The sequence below is a fragment of the Rhipicephalus microplus genome, chromosome 7 (genome assembly GCF_043290135.1).
Source record: "Rhipicephalus microplus isolate Deutch F79 chromosome 7, USDA_Rmic, whole genome shotgun sequence".
Taxonomy (NCBI): Eukaryota; Metazoa; Arthropoda; class Arachnida; order Ixodida; family Ixodidae; genus Rhipicephalus; species Rhipicephalus microplus.
In genome coordinates, this window is record NC_134706.1 from 21,228,264 (window position 1) to 21,255,285 (window position 27,022).

Sequence of the window (27,022 nt, forward strand, 5' to 3'; positions counted from 1 at the left end):
TGTACGGCACGCCAGTTCCTAGCCGGTCACGAAAGTCCTGCAGGCGGCCTCGTTGAAAGGCGCCGTCTCCTTCTTGAAGTAATTCACTACTTTTCGCAGGGCCTTCAAGCGGCTGTAGGCACGGTAGAGGTTCAGGGTGTAGCAGCTGTTGTAGTAGTCGTCATAGTCTACGTCGTAAACAGCGATGCCGAATGGAACGTCGGTTCTGAGAGCCTTCACGCGACACAACTGCGCATGAACAAGAAGGCGTTATGTGCAAAAGAAACGAATATCTCAAACGCGTACGCACTTAAGTTAGGAAATGTCTCAGGCGCTCTCCTAATACCTGACTTGAGTGTTTGGTAGCGGTCTCGCACATTGTAGCTTGTGTTTTCGCGTATATTTTCTGTTTCGCCGCATTGCAGCGTGTGCCGTTGCCGAATTTTCTCGTACTCACATTCCTAGCACGCGTATTCCGCCTGCCTTTCTGACTGGTCCCCCACCAAGCCACAGCCAATATAGGAGCCCAAAATCTCAGAGCCCACGTATTGAGGGGTTCGTGTTTGAGATATGCTCTACCAGGTGCCGCTATAATCACAGCTTATCAAAAAAAATTTTGCTCTTAACAAACTCGATCGAGTAAATCATGCAGTATCATCCCGAAAAGTTAATACGCCATTATATCACGTTATGTTTTCGATTTATATGTGGGGTTTAACGTCCCAAAACCACCATATGAATATAAGAGACACCGTAGTGAAGGGCTCGGGAAATTTCGATCTCCTGGGGTTCTTCAACGTGCACCGAAATCTTAACATACGGGCCTACAGCCTTTTCGCCTCCGTCGAAAATGCAGCCGCCACAGCCGGGATTCGATCCCGCGAGCTGTGGGTCAGCAGCCGAGTAACTGAGTCACTATACCAACGTGGCGGGGCACGTTATGCTTTCTGTGACGTGCACAAGTGCCGCGACTCACTGCCGTCTGAATGTGCGCGCTTGCCGAAATCCTTATTATCGATCGCTCACATTGCGCAGAGCACTTATCTTGACAGAAATGTGATTCAAAAGGTATGCGATGCATACTAAGTGTCCCTTATTAAATGTGTGACAGTGCTAAAGGATGGTTTGTCCCACCTTCTCAGCGAACGCCCTTTCGTCGTCGTAGGTAAAGGTGCGACGGATCTTGGAGATGTAGGTAATCATGGCGTGGTGCTTGGTCGAATAATTTAATGGAGCTGTGCTCATTGGGCCTCCAGAAGGGCACACCTGGAAAGAGGAAGTTCCAGTTGTTAACAAAAAACTCGATTCATAGTCCCTGGACTGCGCCAGAGACTATGACTGCACCCTTATTTCGCGAAATATTTTCGGAACAGAAATCGATCTAATAAGTATTTATTCTAGTTTATATCTTGAATCGGAAATCTCTGTAGCACACATAATTCATAAAAAAGGTTGCGGCAATTCTGGTACTGAACATGGCTCTTCAGAATAACCAACCTGTTGTACCTGAAAAACTGGTTCCGCGATGAGCGTAAACCAATGAATCCGATAGGAAAAGATTTGAAATATACTAGTAAATGATAGCGGCTCCCAGTTTCTGCAAACTCAGCCACTATATAGAGCGAAATGGCACTCCTTCAGTAAAGGCTTCGACGCAAACTTTGCAAAGAAATCGCAACGTGTAACCCCGCCCCCCCCCCCCGCCCTCGATCTCCGTCAAGAAATAAGCGTCCGAGTACGGGTGACCAAGCCCAGCTGGAGCGGGTAACGGCGTTTAGGGCACGCCTTCGGCGTTACCTTTCTAGTGGGATTAAAAATAACTTCTGACATGCTAAACCACCCCAGACCTGGCGTACACGCTAGGTTAGTAGCGTTATTTTGTGTGGCACGGCGCCCAAACTCATGGTGACATGGAGCATCGAGCCACACGTTTAAATATGCGGTCACGCTCTGGATTTTTTTTAAGAAGCTAAGCTCCTCATGCTCGCACTCCACCGTCGTCATCAAGGCTCCCAGCGACGAGCAAGTGCACCGAGCAAAAATTGGGGGACCCTTAAGATTCGCCTTTAGGGTCGAACGCGATAGCGAAATCCAGCCCCTAGTGCGCCCTTCGACCGCCAAGTACATACTTATTATTATGTTTCGTCTCTCTCTCTCACACACACAGAGAGGGAGAGAAAGAGAGAAAGAAAAAAACGCACGCGCAAGCGTGCGGTGGCTAGAGCAAGCGTTACTTAAACAGTTTCACAATGGCATGAATAGTCTCACAATGCCTCACAGATGGCAGCACATTACCTAGAGTTTGTTGTTTGCTTAATCAACGCCTCTGGAGAGGCATGATATGTTTTCCGCTAGATGGACACAGTTGTCAAGCTGTTCGAAAGTTACTGTGTGTTTTTAGCGGTGACGGCTGCACTATTCCCGCCTTATTCGACGTAGTTTGATGGCCTCCCAAATGCGCCTACAAATGTCCGAATGTGCTCGTTTTTGTTGTGACACCTGTTGAACAAAATGCTTTAGAGGACTCATTCCACTACATGGCATGGCACTTATATAGCGTTTTTCCCGTAGCAGCAGCAAGTATCAATGTGGTTCTGTGGAAGGACAACTGCTTGCCACGCAAACGTCGTATATATATATATATATATATATATATATATTTCATCTTAATTTCTTAAAATGTTAGTTATTCAAACGTACCTAATTAAACAATATTTGAGAGCACCAAAAATGTCTTATGCCAGGCATTGATGAGCAACATGCAATTGGTCGCTTCGTAATTACGCGTTCCAGCATATTCCAAAACTCTGTCTAATGCTACGTGGCACACCCTTTATATATATATATATATATATATATATATATATATATATATATATATATATATATATATATATATATATATATATATATATATATATATATATATATATAATTGATTGATATGTGGGGTTTAACGTCCCAAAACCACTAAGTGATTATGAGAGACGCCGTAGTGGAGGGCTCCGGAAATTTAGACCACCTGGGGTTCTTTAACGTGCACCCATATCTGAGCACACGGGCCTACAATATTTCCACCTCCATCGGAAATGCAGCCGCCGCATCCGGGATTCGAACCCGCGCCCTGCGGGTCAGCAGCCGAGTACCTTAGCCACTAGACCACCGCGGCGGGGCATATATATATATATATATATATATGTATATATATATATATATATATATATATATATATATATATATATATATATATATATATATATACACGAAAAGGCATGGTGACAGAGAAGTCAAAATCCCGCCTAGGAACAGCCCATAAATTGCTGTCGCCATAAAACGTGATCAATGTAGCGAAAACCATTTCACGACTGCGAAAATTTGTATTCCGAGATTGATCGACATGTACGTTATGTTAGCTTACTTCGGTGTAGCTGCCAAACGGGATGTCTACCGACGAGCACGCTCCGTAGAAGCCGGTGTTCCTGAAATTGACAGGACGTGTCCAACGTCCCTTCAACGTAACGGACACGACGCCTTTGGTGTCCGTGCCATTGGAGTAGAGCCAGCTGAGTAGGGTGATGGGCGTCGACTGCGTAGTACGGAAATCCTTGTGTTAGTAACTGTCAAGTGCATTTATAGCATACCTGCTTGCGAACGACTGCAGTGCAGCTAAATTGTGTTGAGGGGACCCCGAAGCTGTTCTCGTCATTTTGCTGGCGTTTAGGCTAGCACGTCACCAAATAATTTGCACCAATATCAAGTGGCCCAACGAGTTTTTTTTTCATACAAAGCAACGCTCACAACAGCACAAATAAGTGGATACAACTTACGTTCAATGAATAATGTTTTGATTTTCTTTTTTCTTGTCATTCGACTTATAAGATTCCCAAGTTTTCGGCTTCGCTGTTCGTTTGTGTCATTACTCTGTATGATTTTTACTACGCTTCTTCTAATAAATCTTCCAGTTGCGAGTGAGTTTTCGTTGCGTTAATTTCTTCGTCCGGTTTTTTTTTATTGCTTCTTAGTATTTTTGGCGCTGCTTAAACTAATATGAGATGATACCAAGTAATCCAGCTGTCAGCCTCGCTACAGCATGTTTCCGTTGTGTTGTTATTATGAAAAGTGGCCCAGAATGTTCCAAGGCTCCTGCGGGGGAATAATTCATGTCCCCTCCTTTTAAGTGCGGTCTTGCATCCTCAATTATTCGAACACCGAGGAAATCGCTGGCTATAGAGGCATACTCCAAGAAAAACGCTCCATTGAGCGCGTCTGGCAGCGTGCTGCAGTCATGTTCAGTACTACGATGAAGAATTCCAATTTCGAGACCTTAAAATTTTCTATTTCGGGTATTTGTCCTTGTATATGATGACTAAATTCTTACCTTATGTGTTCCCCTGCACTATAGTTACAATACATGTGCGCTGGCTCCCACTCATTGCACTATAAATGCACGTATGTTTCATGTTTGCGACTTTCAAATCACTATCGCCTGTGCTCTTGCAAAACAAAAGCATGACTTTCTTATCTAATGTCATACGAGCACATTGCACATGGTGGACTTCCAGTCCAACACCAGCAGTGTACAAAAAATTGCTCCACCTTTGCATAAGATACAAATCTCAAGGGACATGGCAGAACCGATTGTCGAAGCCGGAGAGCAGACGCGCGTTGTGTTCGCAATGTATGGGGCCTCGTGGGTGAATTCAACTATTCCCGAATCTCCCTGCATTGTCCAAAAAATCCCCACATTCCCGAAGGGAATCGTAAGGAAATGCGAAGACATTTTTGGCGCCGAGAGAAGGTAACGTTGCCATCAGACATTCACATTCACCGACTTCTGCCATCGCCTTCAGAGGCACCCAGCCAGCGAACTGTCGAGAGTGAGGAGCAAGCGGACGCGAGAGTGAGGAGTATGCGGATGAGAGAGTAGGGCGCCAGCGTTCTCGGCTCGGCGTTTCACAACGGCGTCTCGAGCACACATTTCTGGATGTTTTTGAGAGGCGTCCAGCCAGCGAACGGTCAAGAGTAAGGCGCCAGTGGACGTGAGAGTGGTGCGCAGAGAGGAGAGGGAGCGAATGGCGAGAGAAAAAGCAGCGATACACTGCACCTACTCCCTCCTACACTCTCTCTCTCACCACATGCTCTGGTTGCTAAGGGCGAGAGTAAGCGCGCGCGTCCACAGCTGTTGCTAAAGGAGAAGAAGTGAGAGCGAAGAGATAACACCTGCCGGTGCGCGGACGCCGCGGACAACGCCTGATGCCTGACATAGCCCGACTAAGAAATGCATTAACAATAAAAAACTTGGACCACGTCCCTGAAGAGAACCAGGATGGGATGCTAAACAGAAGTGGTGCGCACGGCGTTGACCCGGTTAAACAGGCATTGACGCGGGTGCTGAAAGAATGGTTTGAAGTGAAACTTGGCGAAGCGTTTACTCGAGTAAACAACGTCACCATTCGTGAATGCGCTCTCTTTCTACAACTCTCGCAACGCTGGCGACGGCCAGGTAGGGCGTAATCACTTCGGTGGAAGTTTCAGTGGGTGAAGGAGCATCGTCATCCGCGGCTCTCTCCATCACAAATAAACGAATCGAAAGAGTGTTACCACCCGATGTGCGCTGTAGCGTTGCAGTGGTGGAGAGGGTGAAGTGAGAGAGAGGTGACACGTACATGCATGTTTCCACGCGAACGTTAGATGCGCTTCAGGTCTACTGCGCGTGAACCGATGAGTCGGTGGTGTAGTGAGCGTGCAGCAGGCGAGGGAGAGAGTGACGTCAGCACGCACTGCGAGGGGAGCGTGACGTCCCTCGTACGCAGGGACGGCGTTACACTGGCTAGTCAAAGAGCTGCTGCGCATGTAAAAGGTTCCCGTTTTCCCTTTCGTCCAAATTGTAAGCCCAAAATGCCCCCCCCCCCCCAAAAAAAATGAAAAATTGTGTGCACAGAACAGCATTGGCGCAGCTCTGTCGGACAGCAGCAACGAAGCACGTCCAGTGGTTGATATCTGCTCCGTCAGCTACAACGTTGTCTGCCTTATTTTTTATGCTGTTGTCATGTACAGCGACAGTTGGATAAGACGTGCGGAAAAACAAAATGTATTTAAGAATGACCATCGAAAACCGCAAGTTCGGCAAAAGCGGTTAGGTTTTTTTGGGGGGTGGAGTTACAGTCGCTGACGCCTGGATCCTGGCGTTTATCGGAAAAGAAGCCGTCACAAAGACAAACTGAAGCGACTTCTCTCGCCAGATGTCTTGCAAGCTTTACACGACGTCTAAGCTTACGCGTTATCAATCGATAACCTTCATTGAGAGCAGACAAAGCATTTCCTTGTTATAATTGTCCATTCTTTCTAACTAATATTGTGGCTAAGGAAAAAATTCGATTCCTCAAGATTTCACTCGTCTTGGTCGATTGCGAATCGCACATGCGCCACACAACTCAGCTAGGGTAAATAATGGTGTCGGAGGAAGGAGACCACAATATAAACTTTGTCAAGCAGCTCACTCGAACACGGAGCACGTCGTAGCACAGGCTGACGAAACCCACTGACGACCGGCTGTTTTCACTTACGTCTGTTCACTGACGTCATATGGCGCTACCATGTGGCATCGCGGTGTCACAATGACGCTATCTTTTTCAGCCATGCGTGACGTCATCATATCGTGATTCTTTTTATCTTTCATGTTGACGACGACGGTGAATCCTGTGATAAAGCATCTAAGGCGTTCGGTTTATAAAGTAGGATACGTGTACAGACCAAGTCGAAGTCGTACGCTCGCAGGATGCGTTCAGACGGAATGTCATCCGGGTGGCGCGTTGGTGGCATGATGGCGCAGACGCTGTGCTTGTCGTCGGCGCGTCTGTAGTGACCGATCGAGATGACGATGCTTGGAGTGAAGCGGAGTGCTCTGTGTGGGGACGAAGACAACAGGAAACTCAATTGGCTAAACAACATCATAGTCGTGTAGAACAGTAGCAGTTTGGAGCATTTCCTTCTTTAAAACGGATGTGTTTAAGTTTTCACCAATGATTAGTGCACAATGATTAGAGATTGACGTCATGAACTAGATAGCCCAGTGGCACCACCTTCAGAGTACGCTATCGAATGCATGAGCGGCACTATTTGTTTATTCGCTGAGGCACTCGGCTGTCGCACTGTGGTTGCATGGGCTGGCGTCTCTGGTCTTTTTTAGTTGTATGCGACTGTATAGGAATGGATCGAGATTTTATGGCTGTAATGCAGCCCATTTCATTTTGCCTCTAATTCTCCATGGAATTCTTCTCCTCTTTTTCCTTAACTTTACCACTGGATGAAGCAGTAGCCTTCCTTACCAACATCACAGGATTTCAAGGCGCCTGTTGTTCGGCCTCAACATCAATTCCCGTCTTTATTAGACTTCTTTTCCATATTCGCGTCCTCGGAATGCCCGTTAGACGTTCTTCAACGGCCCGTAATGACAGAAACGAGTATGAAACAAGCATAACTACACAGACGCAGACTTCTAACTGCTTTAGATGCCAAGCAGCTAATGCGGTGTTCGATCTGGTGTGTGGAGTGACATCTCTTCCTGCGCATGTGCATTAGCTGAGCCAATCACTGTAATAGCGCTCTCGCAGCCAGCCCGTTCCGGCCTGTGTGTATAAGGTCCTGACTAAAACACTGTGGCCTCTCCTCTTTACACTTTGTCAGAAATCGCATGATGGCGTCGGAAAACCAGATTTTGATTATTGATGTGTGGGGTATAAAGTCCACAAAACCATCATATTGTACATGAGAGAAGCTGTAGTTGAGGGCTCCGCAAATTTTAACCACCGTAATATTTTTTAACGTTCGCTCAAATCTGAGCACACGGGCCTACAGCATATTCGCCTCCATCGCGAATGCAGCTGCCGCCTCTGGCATTCGATCCTGCAACCTGCGGGTCAGCAGCCGAGTACCTTGGCCCTAAGACCACTGCGGCGGGCCGAAGCAAGATCCTGCTTAAGCGCGATGAACCCAAGCGCTCCCGCGTGGTCTGGCGATGAATACGCGTTGCTTGCTCCAACACGAGCTCGGGACGAGAAACAGCAACAGAAACTGCAGTGAATTCACGGTGTGCTTCACTTACAATCATGCGTTAACATCGGACAAGATTCTCATGATGAACGGAACTTTAGGTCTACCCATGCGCTCTTCGAATGCTATAGTGATGGTTCTATTTATTGCGAAATGGTGGAATATTTTTTTGCAAGCAGAGGACGGATATTTCAAACAGGAACATGAAAATGCGACCAATCTGCGAATGTCGCGTGTTCCGGCAAAAATGCGAACACTGCTGGATAATAGAGCAGCCCAAGGTAGTGTTCAATCGAAAATGGCAAAACGTGGGACTGGTCTCGCTCAGCTCTGCTCATGTGAATACTAAAAAAACAATAGTCTCATAACAAATAACTGTAACAATGGTTATAAGATGATGCATGTAGTATAATAAATCGCTACAGAATAAGACGCATTGTGAGGTTTCTGCGCCATACCTGGCTTTGAACTGCGCGCGTAAGACTAGTCTGATTTTAATAAAAACTGTTGTGGTTCAACATCCTAAAACAACGATATGATTAATGAGGGACTCGGAAATGTCGACCAACTGGGGTTTTTAAACGTGCACATAAATCAAAGCACGCGGGCCTCAAGCACTCCCCCCCCCCCCCCAGAAAACACGGCCGTTGCGGCAAAGATTCGCTCCCGAAACACGCGGGTTAGCAGCCGTGCACCTTAGCTACTAGACCGACGCGGTGGGTGGGTCTAGTTTTATCGTAACACATCACTGTTGGGTCCGAAACGAACTGTCCTTTTACAGACATAAGAGTGTCAATACGGGCCGCCTTCACTGAGATCGAGCTTGGTAGAAAGTAAAAATCTTTTATGCACCCTAAAGGGGGTTGTTTGCGTTCATTATTTACCTGAAGTCCTCAGCAAAGCTGGCTGCCCAAGCAATATTCGGATGTGGCAAGGAGATCGCCGTGATTGCAGTGACACCACGGCGAATGTCCACCAACCTTTTTATTCTCTGTGTACAAAAAAACCGACAAAACAGGGAAGTCAACATAAATGAATCACTGCGCTGCAAAATGGGAAAACATAATGCACAAGTCACTTTTTTTGTGACCAGAGAATGGCGGGAATTGTGCTTAGCGCAACAACCACAACCTTTCATAAAGTCCAATGTGAATGCTTTTTTGCCGTTCGTCTGTGGTCACACATGATGTTACTGAATACGCTACCACTTTGAATTCAGCCAGCGCAACACAACGCATATGACCACGCCCGTTTTCTATCGTATTCTCTTTCCTCCTCTTTGGTACAGTGGCCAGCGCCCTCCACAGTGTTCTCTTACCAACATGCACAACCCCCGCCACTGCCAACTGTCATGTGACTAAGAGGTACTATGACGAGCATAGAGTTTCCTAAAATTAACTAGAAGGGACTCTGGCACTGTGTTTGTTCAGTCAGTGGGAATGATGGATAGTACACGGATGTGCCTAGTATTCTAGCTGGCAGGCTCAGAACTCACGTGTAGCTTTGTTTATTGCTGTGTTTTGCTTTTGTTTCGAATGAAAGAAAGGGTCGATGTGAACTTCGTAGCCCGCTTCGAATTGGTGAGCCCACGAAATTAACCTTGTGAAGTGACACTGCGGAAGAATCGCTGATTGTTGTTTTGTGACAAAGCAGCTTCAAGCCACGCGAAGCGACACTGAGCCAGATGATCGAAGATTATACAAATCCGTGTACTACCTATCTTTTAGAATGACTGCTAGTTGGACGTGTTGGTATAAGTTCATGGTGAATTTTATATGCGTTCTTCAAAAATACAAATTATCAGTTGACAGTAGGTGTTCCGTCGTTTCCTCTCTCATCAGTCCTTGTACTTAATGGCACTTGTTTTATCGTGAACTACCAGTCATTCCCGTGCTCACTGAAGCACCGTGCATTGAAGCTCTCTAGACACGAACGCCAGAGTTCGCACTAGTGTATTTGCAGGAAACACTTTGGCGGGGAGCACTCTCCCCATTTTCCATGCATGGCGCCTTGTCGCCACAGGCGTCAGGATACGTGGCCTCCGTGATCGTTCCGGCAGCGACAACTATATGGAAGCGGAATAAGCTTCTAGGCATACAGATAAATTTCAAGATATCTTCATCACAAAAATGCACTGGCGCTCTCATCGGGTGTTTAGTTCGGCGTGGTGGGCAAAAAAATTTCTACTCATTGCCATTGCTGCCGTGTTTCCGCTGTTGCGTGTGCTGTGTGCCGCGGTGCAGCGGAGAAAGAAATGATATGTGCCGACGGGATGCGTAGCGCTTACTCAAGCATGCTGGTACAAGAGGAGCGGAATAAGCTTCTGTCCACTTTAATTTTTTTATGAACACCGTCACAAAATGTTTGCCGCAGCTATTAAACTTGAGAACTAACGAAAACGATTGAAGAACAATGTCCCGCACAACGCTTTTTAGCATAAGCTTAATGTGGAGTATCTTGAAGCATGCTTACCTTAGAGCACCATTCTATAGACGGTGTGGGTGGCTTCGTGTTGTGGAAACCATTCATCGCGATGGAAAAATGTGAAATGAGGAGGATCGAACTAATTTGGTAGAATTCGTGAGAATGGTGTCGTACGGTTAATTAACATGGTAATAAATGAAAGAACTATGCCTACAATTTTGCGAATTCCATGTGGTCGCGATCACACATACAACAAGTGCATTGGGCACCGCTGACCTGATCGAGATAGGTATTAGGACATTTCCGTATTTGTCGCACTCCCCAGAAAAACTGAACACACGATATGTTCCCAATCTGTTTTCGGACAGTAAGCCTTCGCGGTGGTGACTTCAGCGTACGGGCAGAGCCGCAAACCTGGCAGATACGTAGCAGCCCTGTCCGTGGCATGTGGTAATTGTGGGGGCACCATTTGAAATGATCAGTTTTCACTCTGTATGCCATAGCACTAAACAAAAGAAATCACAGCATATCCATGGAGTGAATTATGATGAGTGGGGCGAAGCGTCCATCCCTCCATACGTCCATGTGTCCATCCGTCCATGCATGCGTCCGATCCCGTTCAATAATGCAGACGGCGGTCGGGTAACACCGACGAGACGCGAGCCAAGGAAGCCTAGCGCAAGCGTCTTGAACGCACCCGCCGCTCTGCTTCGTTCATGCGCCACCAACGATCCGCCACGGACGCCGACTATCGAGGAGACTGAGAGAGGCACTCGTTCTCCGCGTACCCACGCACAACTCGCGCAGCAGCTAATTGGAGAACAGTGGTACAGTGCCATCTAGTATATCACTCAATTGCAGTTTGTATGTACTTCTATGAGACAGCGTCGTTTATTATACAGTTCGGGAAGTACTGCCTTCTTTTCTTTCTCGTCTTTTCTTCTCTCGATTACGCGTGATGCATGACAAGGTTAGACTTAGACAAGCTTCGCCGCTAAACTAAAAACGTAAGGAGAAGGGGGGGATGGGGTCCGCTGCGGCGCCCCACAGATGCGCCACTGTCTATACCGTGGTTTACACCCCAGGAGCAAGTAGTTAGAGAATGCATCAGTTCAGCGCTCATCCCTAATTCAATTCCGAAACTATGCTGCACTGTTACTTTCCGGAACAACACATATTTATCACGTTTGCACAAGTATATATGATGCGCTGTTATTCCGGAACAAGCATTTGGTTTGTTTTCTACGTCATTTCGCAAACGTACCGATGGCCGGTTTAATCAATTTGATATTCACAATGGCGAGTGTCAAACACGGAACCGCACCTTATACGTGGCAATGGCCACTTTCCCCTCATATCGAACTAGTCCTATGGAATGTGCCAAAAAATTGTACCTCCAGGATTTTGATGGCGGACCTCGTGTCGTTTCGAGTTGGCTGCATGGGAGTATCGAGAATTCCGGCGTGGAAAATGCTCCGCTTCCAAAAGCGCTCGAGAGGGCTGGGATTCTTCGCATACTGCAAATCCTCGTTCGCCTTCGCCAGGAAGCTGCGAAAAAAAGTGCGATTGAAAAAACATGGTTCAGAAGTTTGATTTCATCAAAGTCACACTTTTCCTGCAATGTGACATTCTCGTTAACGACTTTATGCGTCAATCGGCAGATTGGTTTTTTTTTCTTAACACAATAGTTCAGTGGAGCTTCGATAGTTAACGTACTCGTTACTAGAGGTTGTTTATCTTTTATTTTTTGCAAAAATCAGTATAACGCATACGTATGCTTCCGTTCAGTTCGCAGTTAACAAGCACGTACACGTGGTCTAGTGGGCATGGAGGGACAAAAATTAGCAGGCATCGTTAGGTGACAGTCTTGAACTCCAGCCATGGAAAATGAAATGGGCGCGTGCTGGGAATTGTGACCACCGCAGCATGTCCCACGAAGAGGTAAAGGCATCAGTGAATGTTGGCTTGAGGACTCCAGCCACACTGCTTTATTCATTTCTAAGCCCCAGCACCGCAAAACATTTTTCTGTTTCTCTTATTTCTTTACCTGCGCGTGACTAGAATTCTCGTGGGTGGGGACGGTGTGTGGCTGGAAGAGGAGGTTTCACATAACCAAGCACGCGGCCATTTCACAAACACGAAACATGTCATTACCTTGCCACGATCGTGCTTTGATTCGGGCGTTATTGTGTACTTCTCTTCACTAGATGAACAACGGTGTGGGGAAAACGGGTGAGCTGGGAACGATGGGTACCAGGAAAATCGGCGTGGACATGGAGGAGGTTGACAACCGAAGAACGCACAGCTAAAAATAACAATTGAAGTTTATTGAAACGAAAACGAACGCGCGGAAAACCAACACCACGCGTGTGATGGAATCGGGGGTGACGTGAATGAAATCGCGAAGCGTCCACACCTCTCAATCAAGGCAACAAATATAAGGTTTCCATATCGATGATACTCGCCTAACGATTCGTTCAAAAAACTACCGCGAACTCGTGAGCCCTATTTTTCAATAACAGTAATTTTGTTGTAGCTAAAGTGCAATAGGGCTTGTGAACTCACAGAAGCGCTCCTTGTCAAAATGTTGAGTGACAATCCTATATCTTGACCTTCTGTTTTCTTGTTTGCGTGGTACGCACGCTTCGAAATCTTTCACGTGAGCTGAAGTTCTTGAGGATGCATGGTGTTGCTTTTTTATGCGATCACTTTTGTTTCAATGAACATCAGTTCTTAGCGTTCATCTGTGTCCTGCTCCTGTTGGGTCTGCGTATAGTTCACGCTCATTTTCCAAGTATGCGTTGCAGGTACTATCAGCGTCGAATGAAACCCGAACAGTGGCAAGCCTTTGCGATGACATAGTGCACACCATCCTGTTATCACCATTTAGAGGAGCACTTATTCTTATCGGAAGCTCTGCGAATATATATGAGCGCCAGTCTGTGGTGATAAGTGGACAGCGCGCACTATACCATTGCGAACGTTTGCCACTGTTCGGGTTTGATTTGATGCTGACAGCACGTGCGCTTTTACTGCATAAATGTCCGATCAATATTCCGTCTCGTAAAACATTCGCCTCCTTATGTGAACCTATCTGGGTGTTTGCTAAATGTGCGTCAGCAGCTGCTCATACAAGCGACCATACACGACTACCGCTGATCCCGCTATTGGTGAACTACAGCCCCCCAAAATCTTTAAAAATCGGGTGGGAGCGGTGACCTTACATTGCGTCAGCGCAGTGCGATGGAGCCGAGTCAGCCGAGTTCCAAAAAGGGGGAGCATAAGCACATGGCCACAAAGCGCGCTCGGCTCGGCCCGCCGTCTGCCAGGCTCTACCTTCTTATCAGCGCACTGCAGATGAGCCACGTTCTACTGCTTATCTCATCAGTGCGGGCATGGGTGTAACTTTGATGTTATTTTTTTTATTTGTGGCTGCAACGTTCTTCAGAAAACACCACCAAAACTATTCCCCTGCTCCCGCTGTCAGGCTCAGCTTAGCACGCTTTGTAGGTGTGTACTTATACCTTCGCCGTTTTCAACTCGGTTCCGTCCATCGTACGGCGCTGACGCAGCGAAAAGTTGCCACAGGCGCAAGATGGTTAAAACTTTGTGCGGCTGTGTGCACGCCCGTGCAGATTACCAACCGGAACGGCGCAGCCAATCATCCTGGAAACACCCTTCCTTTCAACAGGCTTTTCACTCGACGAAATGCGGATGGCGCGTCTCGTTACAACTTGAGCCACGTACATACGTTGGCCTCCACGGCACCCTGCCAATTTCATGCTGTAAATGTAGGACGAGTGGGGCCACGTCATCGATATGGGCTTAACACGCAACATCACGGCGACGGAGAAATTGCGCCTTCGGTGCAAATAAAATATCTATGCTACAGAAATAGGAAGGTGGCATTGATATGACCCGGTCTGCTCACTCGAAAGCGAGGCCGATGCCCAGCGTCGTGTGTCGGTAGCCGCGACGATTGTTCAGGAAAACATTCAGGCCCTCCGAGTAGGTGCTCGGATCTGAAAGCAGGTTGTGGGTACCGTTCTTGTACAACGAGTCGTAGAAGATGTAGTCGCACACTTCGTCCTGCGGCAACTGGTGAACCGTGGTGAATCCCTCGCCCATGATGCACACCAGCTGCTGCTGCTTGCCAACTGCACCACAGGATGCACTTGTCATTTACAAACCCAGTCCTTGTCCTCTCTAATGGTGAGCACGGCTTACGTAGGCCGCGCTCCATGGAGCGTCTGTGCGTTCGGCGCGGCCGCATAACGACCGAACGCACAACAAAGCGAAACGCAGAAGCCCACAGAGATCCGCGTATTGTACAGTCGACCACAAAAGTTTGCGGAACACGCAAGCGCAGGCCAAACTGGCTGTCCGTGCCATCGAGCGGTGCGCCATCTACCGTCGACTGCAGTTATGGGCCAGAAACGGGTCTTCTTATTCACTGGCCTTTCAGTTTTCTACTGCCGCTTAGCGCATTGTTTGTTCACAGTTTCCACGAGAAGCGCTTATCTGCTGTATGACGATCACATCGCTGCTTGCATAAGATGATCAAAACTATCACCGTGTGCCTCAAGGCGCCCTGTTGGCTGTGTGTCACTTTGTGACAAAGATTGCGACTGATAACAGTTATGCTCTTAGACTGCTGTCCAGGCAGAAGCTCGTAGACGCAGATGCTAAAATCGGGTTGCATTGAAAAGCGAAATGTGAAATTGTTTGCACCCAGTCAGAGAACTGAGACAGGACATCGATTACGGAAGGGATGCTTTGAGGGTGCTGCAGAGCTGTCGACCGCCGCTGACGTAGCGGAAGTGTCGCGAAGAGGTTTCCGGCCATACGCTCGCGTGGTCCATAAACTTTTGTGGTCGACTGAAGTTCGCTTCGCCTGCTACCGCACCAATATTGCGCTGCTCTAACTTTGCTGCAGTACAGCAAGACCAGAACGTGTCCATGCACCTGCCACACTTTACTTCGATGCGCCGTGACACCAGATTCGCTGGCGTGTCGCAGAGCACTGCCATACTGAGCCGCATTCACCATGCGCAAGTGTATTGCGCCTGAAGTCAGCTGTGGCGTCATATATTCCAAGATTCTTATTTAGTAGCTTTCCAACTGCCTCAATAAAGCTGCATGGAGCTCGCTAGGTTAATCCACTGGTTCTCTTTTAACACAGTAAAGCTTATTTCTACGAACATAAGATAATGACGGCCTTTGCTGATGTCACCCAAATCGATGACGTCACGCTTCATTGTTGCACGAATCGCGAGAAGAGGTCGCTGCCAATACATGCTCTTTTTTTGCTTGCTCTGACTCCCTGCGCGTAAGGAATGCCTTTTGTGTCGCGAAATGAGACCGACACGCCGGCCAAACAACATAAAACGAATGACCGGTGATGAATGATGTCGACTGACCTCCTTCGGGTATGTGGTGCGTAGAAGGCTGGGCAGTGCTGCTACTTCTAGGAGGCGCTGTAATAGGGGCCCCCTTGGTGGCAACAGGCGTTGTGGTAGCGACCACAAGCGATGGCGTGCTCCCTGTGGAGATCTGTGGTATCTGAACGACCACACTGAAAGGATGACTTAATACGTCGGGAACTTCCTGGGCGGTTGTGGTAGCGATGTGCTCTCCTGTAAATTAGGACACACCAATCTTAGTGCCGAAGGCATTCGAAGCAGCATCGTGAGCGAAAGGCACGGGAAACAGCATGCAAGAGGTCCCTATCATAGGGTCAACGAAATGAAACAATTTAGCAGCTTGCGCGATGTTCTAGCGTCAACTCATATATAAAAACAGGTTGAAAAAACTGTAGTTGATCCCCCTGTTATGACAATTGGTATAACAAACACAAGTGAAACGTGCCTTCAAAACAGTTCAACGTTTAATACACAATATTACAATTTATAACGTTTAATGGCGTTCAGTGGCATTCCCGGCAATGGAGAACTTCAAGGCAGAAGCTGTGGTATGATCAAATGGGGAGATAGTCTTCCATGGGAAAATTCAAAAAATGATTTTTTTCAACGAAAAATGTTTTGATAAAACTTGCATCATGAAAAGAACTGTTCATTTGCTTTCGTGTTAGGTCTAAGGGTGATTTTTAACTGAACCACCACATGGTGCCAATTGCGTCTCATTATGGACAAAAAGGTCAATTTTGTGAAATTCTTGATTTTTCACCGTAAGTTTCGACAACTTGAGTGGTCTAAATATATTTTTTACAGAAAGTATACATTTTGCCGTGTACGAAATAATTGTTCAGATATTCATACAAAGTGCAGTATTGCATCAGAAAAAGTGCAAACAAAACACAATTTGGCTGAATTCTCGAAGGCGTATCAGGGAGAAAAAATTGCATTATTATTACTGAGCTTTGAACACCTTACAAAATCACCTTTATTTAACAAGCACACTAAATTGGCTACAACAAGATAAAGCGGTAACTTTAAAATAAATGTTTTCTCAGTCAAAACGAACACGACATTCTGGGAAGTTCAGAAAGCACCCACGTGACAAATTTTTCTCTGTCCGAAATATTCTAGCAATTTACTGTTCTTAATGCAGTAAATGAACACATTTTTTTTCTTCGAATACATTTGAGATGGTCGCCAAAATGGCTGGGACGCTTGGCATGGAATGCTCCGAATGCATTTCTAGCGCCCAGAGTGTAGCCACGGCGACGTCTGTGTAGAGCATGCGAGGAGCCGGTTTTCACTCTGCAGGGCGAAACATTGAGGCAGTTTCGGGCTCGGAGTGCTGTATCAGAAGCACGCGCGGCCTAGCTGTCAGGCTGACCACATCATCGAGGCAGTTTCGGGCTCTGGAGTGCTGTGTCAGAAGCACGTGTGGCCTAGCTGTCAGGCTGATCACATAACCGAGGCAGTTTCGGGCTATGGAGTGCTGTATCAGAAGCACGCGCGGCCTAGCTGTTAGGCTGACCACATCAGAGCCCGATACTGCCTCTTATGTTTCGCTCCGTAGAGCAAAAACCAACTTCTCGCATGCTCCACACAGACGTGGCCGCTGCTGTACACGGCGTAGTAATGTTAATGGCGTAAATTAATGACGATACGAGGATTTGGACCATAGGCATTTATTTCCACAATCATCAGTTAGCGAACGGTTGAGAGTGAGGCGCACTTCACTAAATTTATATGTACGTATGAGTGAGCAGACGGGAGAGGGGGGTGCTAAGAGGCGAACTGGATGGACGGATGAATCGATATAGCTGTACCCTTTATATCGGGCAGGGGCTAACGCCACCAAGCCGTGGTACTTAGTGAACCAAAAACTAGATTTATTTTTTTCCTTCAAATAGTGAGGCCGAGGACTCGCACCCCACAGTGAAGGGTCCAATCCTCACTCGCGCCTTGACTTTAGCCACCAATCAGATAACCTCCTTCTAGCTAATTCTACCCGCATAAAGTCTATTTTGCCCTCCCTGTCCCTAAACCTCAGTGCTTTGAAAAACTCTGCGCCATCATCCTAAACTATAGGGTGAAGCCATTTACACAACATTATCAAGAGTTCGGAAGCTTGCTCTTCCTCTCCACACGCACTGCATACCGTCTCTACCCTTTCGTATTTGGCCCGATATGTCTTGGTTCGCAATACTCTCATTCTGGCCTCAAACAGTAGAGAACTACCGATAAGAGCGAACAGCGATAAGAGCGCCCCCACATGCCAGAGTGTGCTCCTCCTCTCGACTCACAATTAAACAACGTGACATAGGTAGACTTGCTTTGGGAGTACACGGGAACACCCCACATCAGGGGGACAGGGTGACATGAGATGAACATCGTTTGAGCGCAGGGAAGCTAGCAGCAAGATAGAAATTGAGGAGCGATTGAGAAAAATGGGAGAGGAGCGTTGGGCTAGGAAAGTTTTCAGGTACTTGTACATGAAGAATGGTGATACTAATTGGAGGAAGCGAGCTCGAAAATTGTCAAGCAAGTATTTAGACAACAGCAGAATACCAATCTAAAGGGAAACATTGAAGAAGGTGAAGGAAATAGAGGGACATGTGGAAGACTTGAATGCTTACGAAATCATCACTGGAGACCTACCGACCTTTCAAGCAGGGCATTGCAAAAGAAAAGATCTAGAATAATTCTCGGGAGGTTCTCTGCTCTTCGAGGCTAGAACGGGAGTATTGGGGACCAAGACGTACCGAGCTCAGACACGGTATGTCTTAGACATGGTATGTAGTGTTTGTGGAGAGGAAGACGAAACGGCTGGACATTTGATAATGTTCTGTAAAGAGCTCCACCTTATCGTTCAACACAATGGCACGAAATTTTACAAAGCATTGGGGTTTAGGGACAGTGAAGGCAAAACAGACATTAAATGTGTCAAAATAACCAAGAGGAAGCTAACTAATTGGTGGCTACAAACAAGGCGCGAGTGAAATTCAATCCCTAATCACATAGTGATAGCACTTAAGTTTATAGGTAGGTGGCGTGAGCCACCGTCCAATCTAAAGGGCACAGCCAGATACAACTATCCATGCATGCACTGTCCGCTACTTTATCCACACGCACAACCTGATCCGCTTGATATAGGGGCGAGGATAAGCGCGCGCACCCGCAGCTGTTAAAAAGAAAGTGGGAGGGAGAGACAACACCTGCCGACGCGTGGACGCCGCCTGACGCCTGACATAGCTCGAATAAGAAATGTATTCGCATTAAAAAAAAACGCTCACCCATGTTGTCCGTCAACAGCGCCGTGCCGAGTACGATGCCCAGCAAGACCAGGACAGCTGCGCAAACCATCGCTACGGTGGCCCAACCGCTAGCTTGTCTGCACCAGTATGACGATGATAACGCCACAAAGGTCTTTAAAATGACATATGCAAAAGAAACAAGTTGCTGTTACTTTTGAACAACAATCTATTCAGGTAGAAATACCTTAATAGGCAACACTAAAGCTGATGACAATCAATTGGGAAATGCTTGTTGGCTAGCTGCTTGAACAGCACTTCGTGTGGTGTGTTGCTCATTCTCCCCTTCGTCTTTGTAATTACCACACTGTTACCCGATTGAAAAAGGGACAATCAAACAGGGCATGCGAGGTTCAGCCCCAAAATCACGGCACGCCTGCTCTTCGACCGAGAATTTTTGTTGTGCTAGTTGCTTTTTGCTAAAGCAGTACAGGGTGTTGCTCAGCTAATCTAAATACTACGCTCAATAGGAGAAAAAAGTTCGTTTGCGTGGCATTTTTATTTATTTATTTTGAACATAACCGCCGCGCCATATTAGGCGTTATTGCGGGGGGCACAGTGCCTCATAGAATGAATCCGCAGTCTTGCGGCCAACTAAATTAGCTGGTAACATGTTCCATTCGAGAATGGCTTGCAGAAAAAATAATGCCTAAACAGATCTGTTCTGGGGTTGTATGTCCATACTTTAAATTTGTGGTCATGACGAGAGGATTGATAATTCGCTGGTTTTAAATATTCCGAAGGATAAATGCCTGTTTTCTTATTATAGATTGAATAAAATAGGTTTAATCTTAAATTGCGTCTTCGATCTTGTAAGTAGTGGGAATTAAGTTCTATTTTCATAATCTGAAAGCTTTCAGTATTGTCATATTTTTACAGAACAAATCTTGCTGCTATCGACTGAATGCGCTCGATCTAGTGCATGAATGTGTACTTTGTGAAATGTATTCCACACTGGACAGGCGTACTCCAGTATTCATCTGACATAGGCGTAGTATGCGGCCTGTTTAGCCTCCTTGGTTACATGTTTATGATTTCTTTGTAAAGAGACTAGGGCTTTTCCAGCTCTGCTGAGAACACTTGCAATGTTCATACCATCCCCCATCCTCAGAAAACGTGACGCCCAAATACTTGTATTTGTGTTCTTTCCTAATAACCTCATTGTTTGATATGTAATGATTTGCACACCCAATACCACTTTCAGTGAAACTGACGTGAACGCATTTATTAGTATTCAGTGCCTTGTCATTATTTTTGCACATATCTCCACGTGACTAAGGTCATCCTTAAGCTGGGTGGAATCCGTTCGGTGGGTCAGTACAGTATACAACACACAGACATTAGCAAACATTCTTATACGACACCTAACTGTATCCGAACTATCATTAATAAACACAAGAAAGAGAAGTGAGCCGAGTACGGAACCCTGAGGCACCCCTTATGTACCCGAAACTAAACATGAACATGATCCACCTAGAACAACCTTCTGTTTCCTTTAAGCTAAGTAGTCCGCAATCCATCGGCAAATGGTTTGATTAATGTTCAAGTTCTGCAGCTTTTGAATGAGAATTGAGTGTGATACCATATCGAAGGGCATATCGAAGTTCAAAAATAAGCAATCAATTTGTCCTCGATTATATGAAACGGATGCTATCATGATAGAATTTATTAAATGGGTTGTACATGAACCCTTAACAAGGGTTATATTGGATGAAATTTTTGCCCCGCAGTATAGTATGCATTCGAGGGACTACTATCACTACATAGCATTCACGCAGTGATAATTTTTCGAAACATTTCAAGCAATGGAGTAACTCTGAAATAAAACATCAGCTTATCATGCTCACAACCGACGCTCACAACCAAGAATGCTGACACTAACCAGCCAAATATTGAGAAGAGGAGCTATTTAACGTGATTGTATTAGCAGGTTGCCCCGACAGTGGTGAATGTTTCATGTATCACTGTGCCAAGCTTTGACCAACTTAGTGCGAAATTCGCTCATTTTGTTGTTTTAAATAAAAAATAAATAATAAAATTATTGCACTGAATCAATGGGTCTATTTCAAGTTAAGAGTACCCGTATAACTATTGAAAATTCAGTTAATTTATTAAAAATTGATGGTTTTATTCTTGAACAGCTGGACTCGTTGCAGCTCCTGACGGAGCAGATAACAACCACACGCATAGCCTCCGTAATTGCCTTCGGCAGCTCCACGAATCACGAAGTTGACCCGAGGAGTACTCTGGGATACGCCGACGCTAATGTTCGATTGACACTACGAGACACTTAAGCCTCGCATTACGATCGCCTTCAGTTTTTGCATTCACGCGTTTAACAAGAAATAATATTAAAAAATTGGCCACGTATATGTGTGTAATCTGCAAATGTCGTCGAAAGACGATAGTCTTGCGTGTGGAGAGAGTGAACAAGACATTTATTTGATGTTCTGCGCAAGAAAATCGGTGAATCTTATTCTGGAGGCGCTGCGTTCGTGCAGCGAGGCGAACGAGCGTTTTAAGTCACGTCACACGTGAGACAAAAGCGCCATCTGGCAGTTGTCTTAGAAAACAAAACGCGTGACTCCAAGACGGGTGTGTGCGCCCATCTCAGAGGTGATAAGGTGTAGAACGCAAGGCGACGGGTAGGTGCCGCCTCCATTTCGTTTTAGCAAAGCGTTAGAAACACTCGCCTTTCCGTGCAAGTGTTGCATGGTCAGCGCAGCGTGATAAGCGCTACGGTCCTTAAAATTACTTATGTATGCCTTTTCTAGTAAAAGGTGCACATGCAGAATATATACGTGTTGTTATGGTGCCCCAGACATGCGCCATAATTGCTTCTTAATTGACAATTGCACAAGCATGAACGCTCAACCTTGAGTGATATAGCTGGGTGCTGTGGATGGGGTCGGTCGTTTCAAGTACCCGATGCCGTTACGAGTGGACAAACAGGCAAATGTACAGACAGACAGACCAAAATTTTTGCGTCAAAGGTCCCCCCAAAAGACTATCGTCTTTAAAATGCTAACACTATTTAGCTGCTCGCGCCATCCCATTAAATACGCCCTGCTCTGGTGCTTTCTACGCCCGAGTAGTACCCGGGTCGTGATACTTACGACTTTTGCTTGTGCTCACCTGTGTAAAAGAATGTCACATAAAGCTTCAGTATTTATTCAGCCTTCAACCGACATTCGATAGGCTCAACAATAGTTTATGGGATAGTACAACAGCTACGCGCTCTTTTTTTTTCTGAACATTAGTAAGGTATTGCATCACAACTTTTTGTGGTTGGTACGGTATATGTAGTAGATAATCAAGTGACCTTTAGTCTAGAACAGGGGTCTCTGACATCAGCTAGCGGGCCGCAGTAATCAAAAGTCGTCCCACGAGGGCAGGTGCTGAAAATAATGTCAAATTTGAAAAGGGGGGGGGGTGTTGAAAAATGTCATCAGACTCTGCCAATCGAAATAACACCTTTCTGACATCTCCTATATTGGCGGGCTATTTCTGAAGGTGGTTGGGCGTCAGGTTTTGCGGCTAAAATCTGGACGTAGACTCCGAAATGTAGTTTTCCTTCCACGGTGACGTTTGAATTCAATGACCGCAGGGACAGCCACCGAAAAAAAAATTCTAGTTCCGTCTCGGTAGCTTGTGCAAACAGTGCGCTGTTATTTGCATTTAGTCATGATAACAATAATGTGAATACTATTTAGGGAAAGGACGAAAATCGGAGGACTCTTAAGCTTCGCTCTTAAGAGTTGAACGCGATAGTGAAATCCAGCTCCTAGGGCGCCCTTCAACAACAAAGTGCATACTTATTAATATGCTTAGTTGCACACTCACGCACACACACAAATCGACGCACACAAACGCGTGCAAGCGCGACGTATCTATAGTAATGCAGTGACTGTGCAGTGTGGCCACTTCCCTCTGCTAGGATGACCCTCTTCTGCAGTCGAGACACTTTTTTCACATTGTCTCACAGATGGCACACAGACAAACACACACACACGCACGCGCGCGCGCGAATGGTGCATATACAAGTTTTTTATCTAAAGCAAGAGTCGCATGGCCTCCAATATACACGCCGCGTGCTCGCTTCTCGGAGGCCATAAAGAGTCCCACAATGCCTCACAGATGTCAGCACATTATCTAGCGTTTTGTTTGTTTAATAAAGGCCTCTGGAAAGGCATGATATGTTTTCCACTAGATAGACATAGTTGTCTCTTTTTCGAGCTTTTTGAAAGTTGCTGTGTGTTTCTAGCGGCGATGGCTGCACTATCCTAGCCTTTTTCTACGTATTTTGATGGCCTTCCAAATGCGCCTACAAATCTTCGAGTGGGCTCGTTTTCGTCGTGACACCTCTCAAACAAATGCGGTAAGGAGCATCCTTCCACAACACAGCGATTATGTATTGTTTTTTCTCTATGCAGCTGCAAGTAACATCATGACTTTGTGATAAGGACACTTGCTTGCCACTTGAACGACACGGGTTCGGTCCTCAGTTGAACCGAAAATGTTATTCTTTACTTTACTTGCTTCTTTCTCAATTTTTCGCTCACAACAAATGGTGCCGAAGCAGGCGGCGGAATTCCTGCGACACGAGTTCTTTAATGCTATCGCGTTAAAACTTCATTTCACACAAAACCATGGGCTGCATTCGGCCCGCTGTCCACGAGCTTAAGACTTATGCTCTATAAAACACAGGCAGGATACTGCTTCCTGACGACGTGGATTTAAGTAGCATAGAAACATTCACTGGTTGGTGTATGACAAAATTAACACTCCTGTTCAGTACTGCGTCTATTTGTGGACACATACAACTTACAGTGCTTCAGCTCGTTTTCGAAAAATACCGGACAACTTAGCTGGAAAGCCAGAAGCGTGGCACTGGGGACCACAGCTGCGCGCAAGTTTCTCCGTCTGCCAGTCTGGTTTAACCTAAAGTCTTGCAGAGAAACCCTAAGCACAACGCTAAATAATTACACATAACAAGAAAAAAAAGGAAAAATACAGTAAGCACATAATGATTGAAACCATATAGAATCAGCAACGGTTAACTGTATGTAGTGAGGAGCATCACAGTACCTAAGAAAGTACACACGCGAAATACAACATTAAAATCGTGGCAGTCTCTCTTTGTGACTAGAAACTGAACTGGAAATTTCCCGTTGTTGCATAGCGCGAGCAACGCCACATCAATGAGTGCACGTGAGCAAGACCTTGAATATTTGCACAGCGACACGTTGTTTTGGGTAACGTACCCTCGACTACTGACACGTAGTCACTGTGCTGATCCCGCTGTCTGTACGGCCACTCTCCGTACGGAGCCTGGACGTACGACGCCTGAGGGTCCGGAGTCTGTCCTCCTGGTGTCTGTGCGTAAGGCGTCTGCGCGTAAGTCGTTTGCCCGTACGGTGTCTGTTCGTAATACGGCTGTCCATAAGGCGCCCCTCCGTAAGACGCCTTCGCGTTGGGTGCCTGTTTGTAAGGCGTCCGCGCGTAATTTCCCGGTCCGTAGGAAGCTGGTTCGTACTGCATGACAGCGATTAGGTTGACAGTCTGCAAGTAAAATTGATGCTCAGCCTACTCATGCTCGGAAACAACAAACGAAGTGGCTGCTCAGAACAACGTAACAATAATCACCAAAGTTCTTGCACGTTCCTTCGTCTCATATTAAACATGTTAACTTCCGTTGAATTTGTATTTGATTGCATCGTTTCTAGTTGTACAAAACCTGTCCCAAAGTAAAGTCTGCCACAAAATCATATACCCCTGGAGTTCATGAACAAACCATCGTCTGCGTCTAGTGGCAAGCCATCTGCCATTCAGAACATTGCTCTCGAGAATGCGTGCCCAGGGATATATACTCGCGACAGCATACAGATCACCGCTAGGTGACGCAGATGGCAACTTGTGCTCGCGCGTGCTTGGTCTATTTTATCTTTTGGCCGACTGTAGAACATAGCATTCGCGTGTGTTACACCTATGACGTACAGTACGTTACTCCGCAAAGAATGCCTCCCAACTAAGACGAATCCAGGATGGGAGGCATTAGATGAAAAAGAGATCGACCCGACCTCTTTTGCCAAGCAACGTTGGCATGTTGTGACATCACCACGGGAAGTCGTGAGGACGTCGCTAAGTTTATAGAGTACGTCATAGAGTCTCCTAAAATTAACTAAAAGTAACTCTGGCACTGCGATCATTGAGCCATCCTGGGTGTTATGGGTGGTACACAAGTTCACCTAGCCTTTATGTTTGTGTATTTAGAATGCATTTGTGGCTTTGTGTGTGGCCGTGTTTTGGCTTTCTTTCAAATAAAAGAACGAACCATCATGAACCCCGTGACACAATTTGAATTGGTGAGCCTAAAAGGTTTAGGGTCGCGAATTGAAACTACGTAACATTCGCATGCAAAGAGGCTCCAAGCCACGCGAGGCAAAACGGGGCTGAAAGAACGAAGACAAGACAAATCTGTACTACCCATAGTTTCTAAGCTGGCTGAAGGGCCGTGCGTTGCAGCTTCCATAGACACTGGCACCAAAGTTCCTCCTAGTAAAACTGAATTCGGTGACTTGTGACGTCATGATGAAGCCATAGGATGAATACACAACTATTTCTATCACTCGTGGTGACGTCGACCATCAGTGAACGAGCTTGATGACGTAATGATGGCCTCATCCTTAGTAAAGCAGGATTAGCTTTATACATAATGAGGTTTTATAGATACTGGGCGAATGTATAGTATAGGGCACCTCTAAGCATAATACACGCGTGAGAAAAAGGTGAGTGAAGTCAAGTTAGTCTCAGTCGATGTGCCAATTGACGTCATTACAACGGCAACTAATGCGACTATGACAAGTGCGAATGGTGGGCCTTTGCGCAATGACAACATTGCCTCTAAACCAATAACGATTTGGTAAGACTTTGTGCCCCACAGCGATTTCGCGGGCAGATCTGAACAGTCCGCGAGACGCCAGGCCCATCGTGCGGTTTACAAGCCGCCCCCAATTCGGAACGCGTTGAATCTGCAGACGCGCATTCGCAGTCATTTATCGCGTGTTGTCGTATCCCGATGCAGCGTCGACGGAAACTCTGTAAAGGCATCATTGTCCTGCAGGTGTTGTCTCAGTCGCCTTGTTAGGAAGCACGGGTGCAGTTTTCGGAATCGGAATGCCTGTGTCTTGGTGGTTATTTATAGTTATATGATAAGCATGGCCAATTGCTGGTCTACTTGCTTCACTTCAACAAATGTAACAGTGCACAAAACTGGAAAGGAGGTCAGAGAATGCAAGGAGCCCCGTGAGCACACTACCCTATCGCATTCTTTCCAGTTTAGCACGCTATTACATCTGTTGGTTAGCATGAACTTGAAGCACTCAGCAATGAAAGCCAATTCGTCGAGGCGGACGCCATAACAAAGCTGCACTCACTGATTCAACCAAGATGTCGTCTGAGGAACAGAAGTAGGTGGTTCCAGATGGCGACAATCGTGATGCTTCTCGAAAGCTAGGACTTCGTGCTCCTCGAGGCTGCGAAGAAGAGGAGAAATGTTGGTGATGATGGTTGTGATCCTCAACTATGGCTGATGAAACCATCAGCTTCATTTTCTGTATTCGTTATTTCTAATTGTATATTTCTCATTTAATTTATGCCTTTTTTGCTTGTATAAAAAGTGTGAGCTAACAAAGAAACAGTATTTAGTCAGAACTACCCGGTTCTTGACAAATCCCTCAGCGTAGGTGTGTGCCACAGTTTCCAGACACTTCCTTCCTTCCTTCCTTCAACTATGGCATGCTCCACATACATGAGCTACTGCCTTAAGTCTTTGTCGCTCTA

The 27,022-nt window shown here is 46.3% G+C and overlaps 1 protein-coding gene across 1 annotated transcript; it reads right to left on the bottom strand.

Annotated features, from left to right (window-relative positions):
* Positions 1 to 26,711, bottom strand: LOC142766839 (uncharacterized). Its single transcript, XM_075868065.1, has 10 exons — positions 26,617 to 26,711; positions 19,163 to 19,260; positions 15,876 to 16,091; positions 14,387 to 14,612; positions 11,850 to 12,003; positions 8,916 to 9,022; positions 6,733 to 6,883; positions 3,398 to 3,565; positions 1,114 to 1,245; positions 1 to 228 (listed from the first exon to the last, which is right to left on the bottom strand). The coding sequence occupies exons 2-10, from the start codon at positions 19,230 to 19,232 to the stop codon at positions 19 to 21; spliced, it is 1,434 nt and encodes a 477-aa protein (XP_075724180.1). The 5' UTR covers positions 19,233 to 19,260; positions 26,617 to 26,711; the 3' UTR covers positions 1 to 18.
* Positions 26,712 to 27,022: the final 311 nt, after the last annotated feature.

Coding starts and splice junctions, on each gene's coding strand:
- LOC142766839 (XM_075868065.1), bottom strand. CDS start 19,232: ATGGTTTGCGCAGCTGTCCTGGTCTTGCTGGGCATCGTACTCGGCACG. Junction 14,613..15,875: donor GCACCACATACCCGAAGGAG/GTCAGTCGACAT, acceptor CCTGTGGTGCAG/TTGGCAAGCAGCAGCAGCTG. Junction 1,246..3,397: donor CGTTTGGCAGCTACACCGAA/GTAAGCTAACAT, acceptor TCCTCTTTCCAG/GTGTGCCCTTCTGGAGGCCC.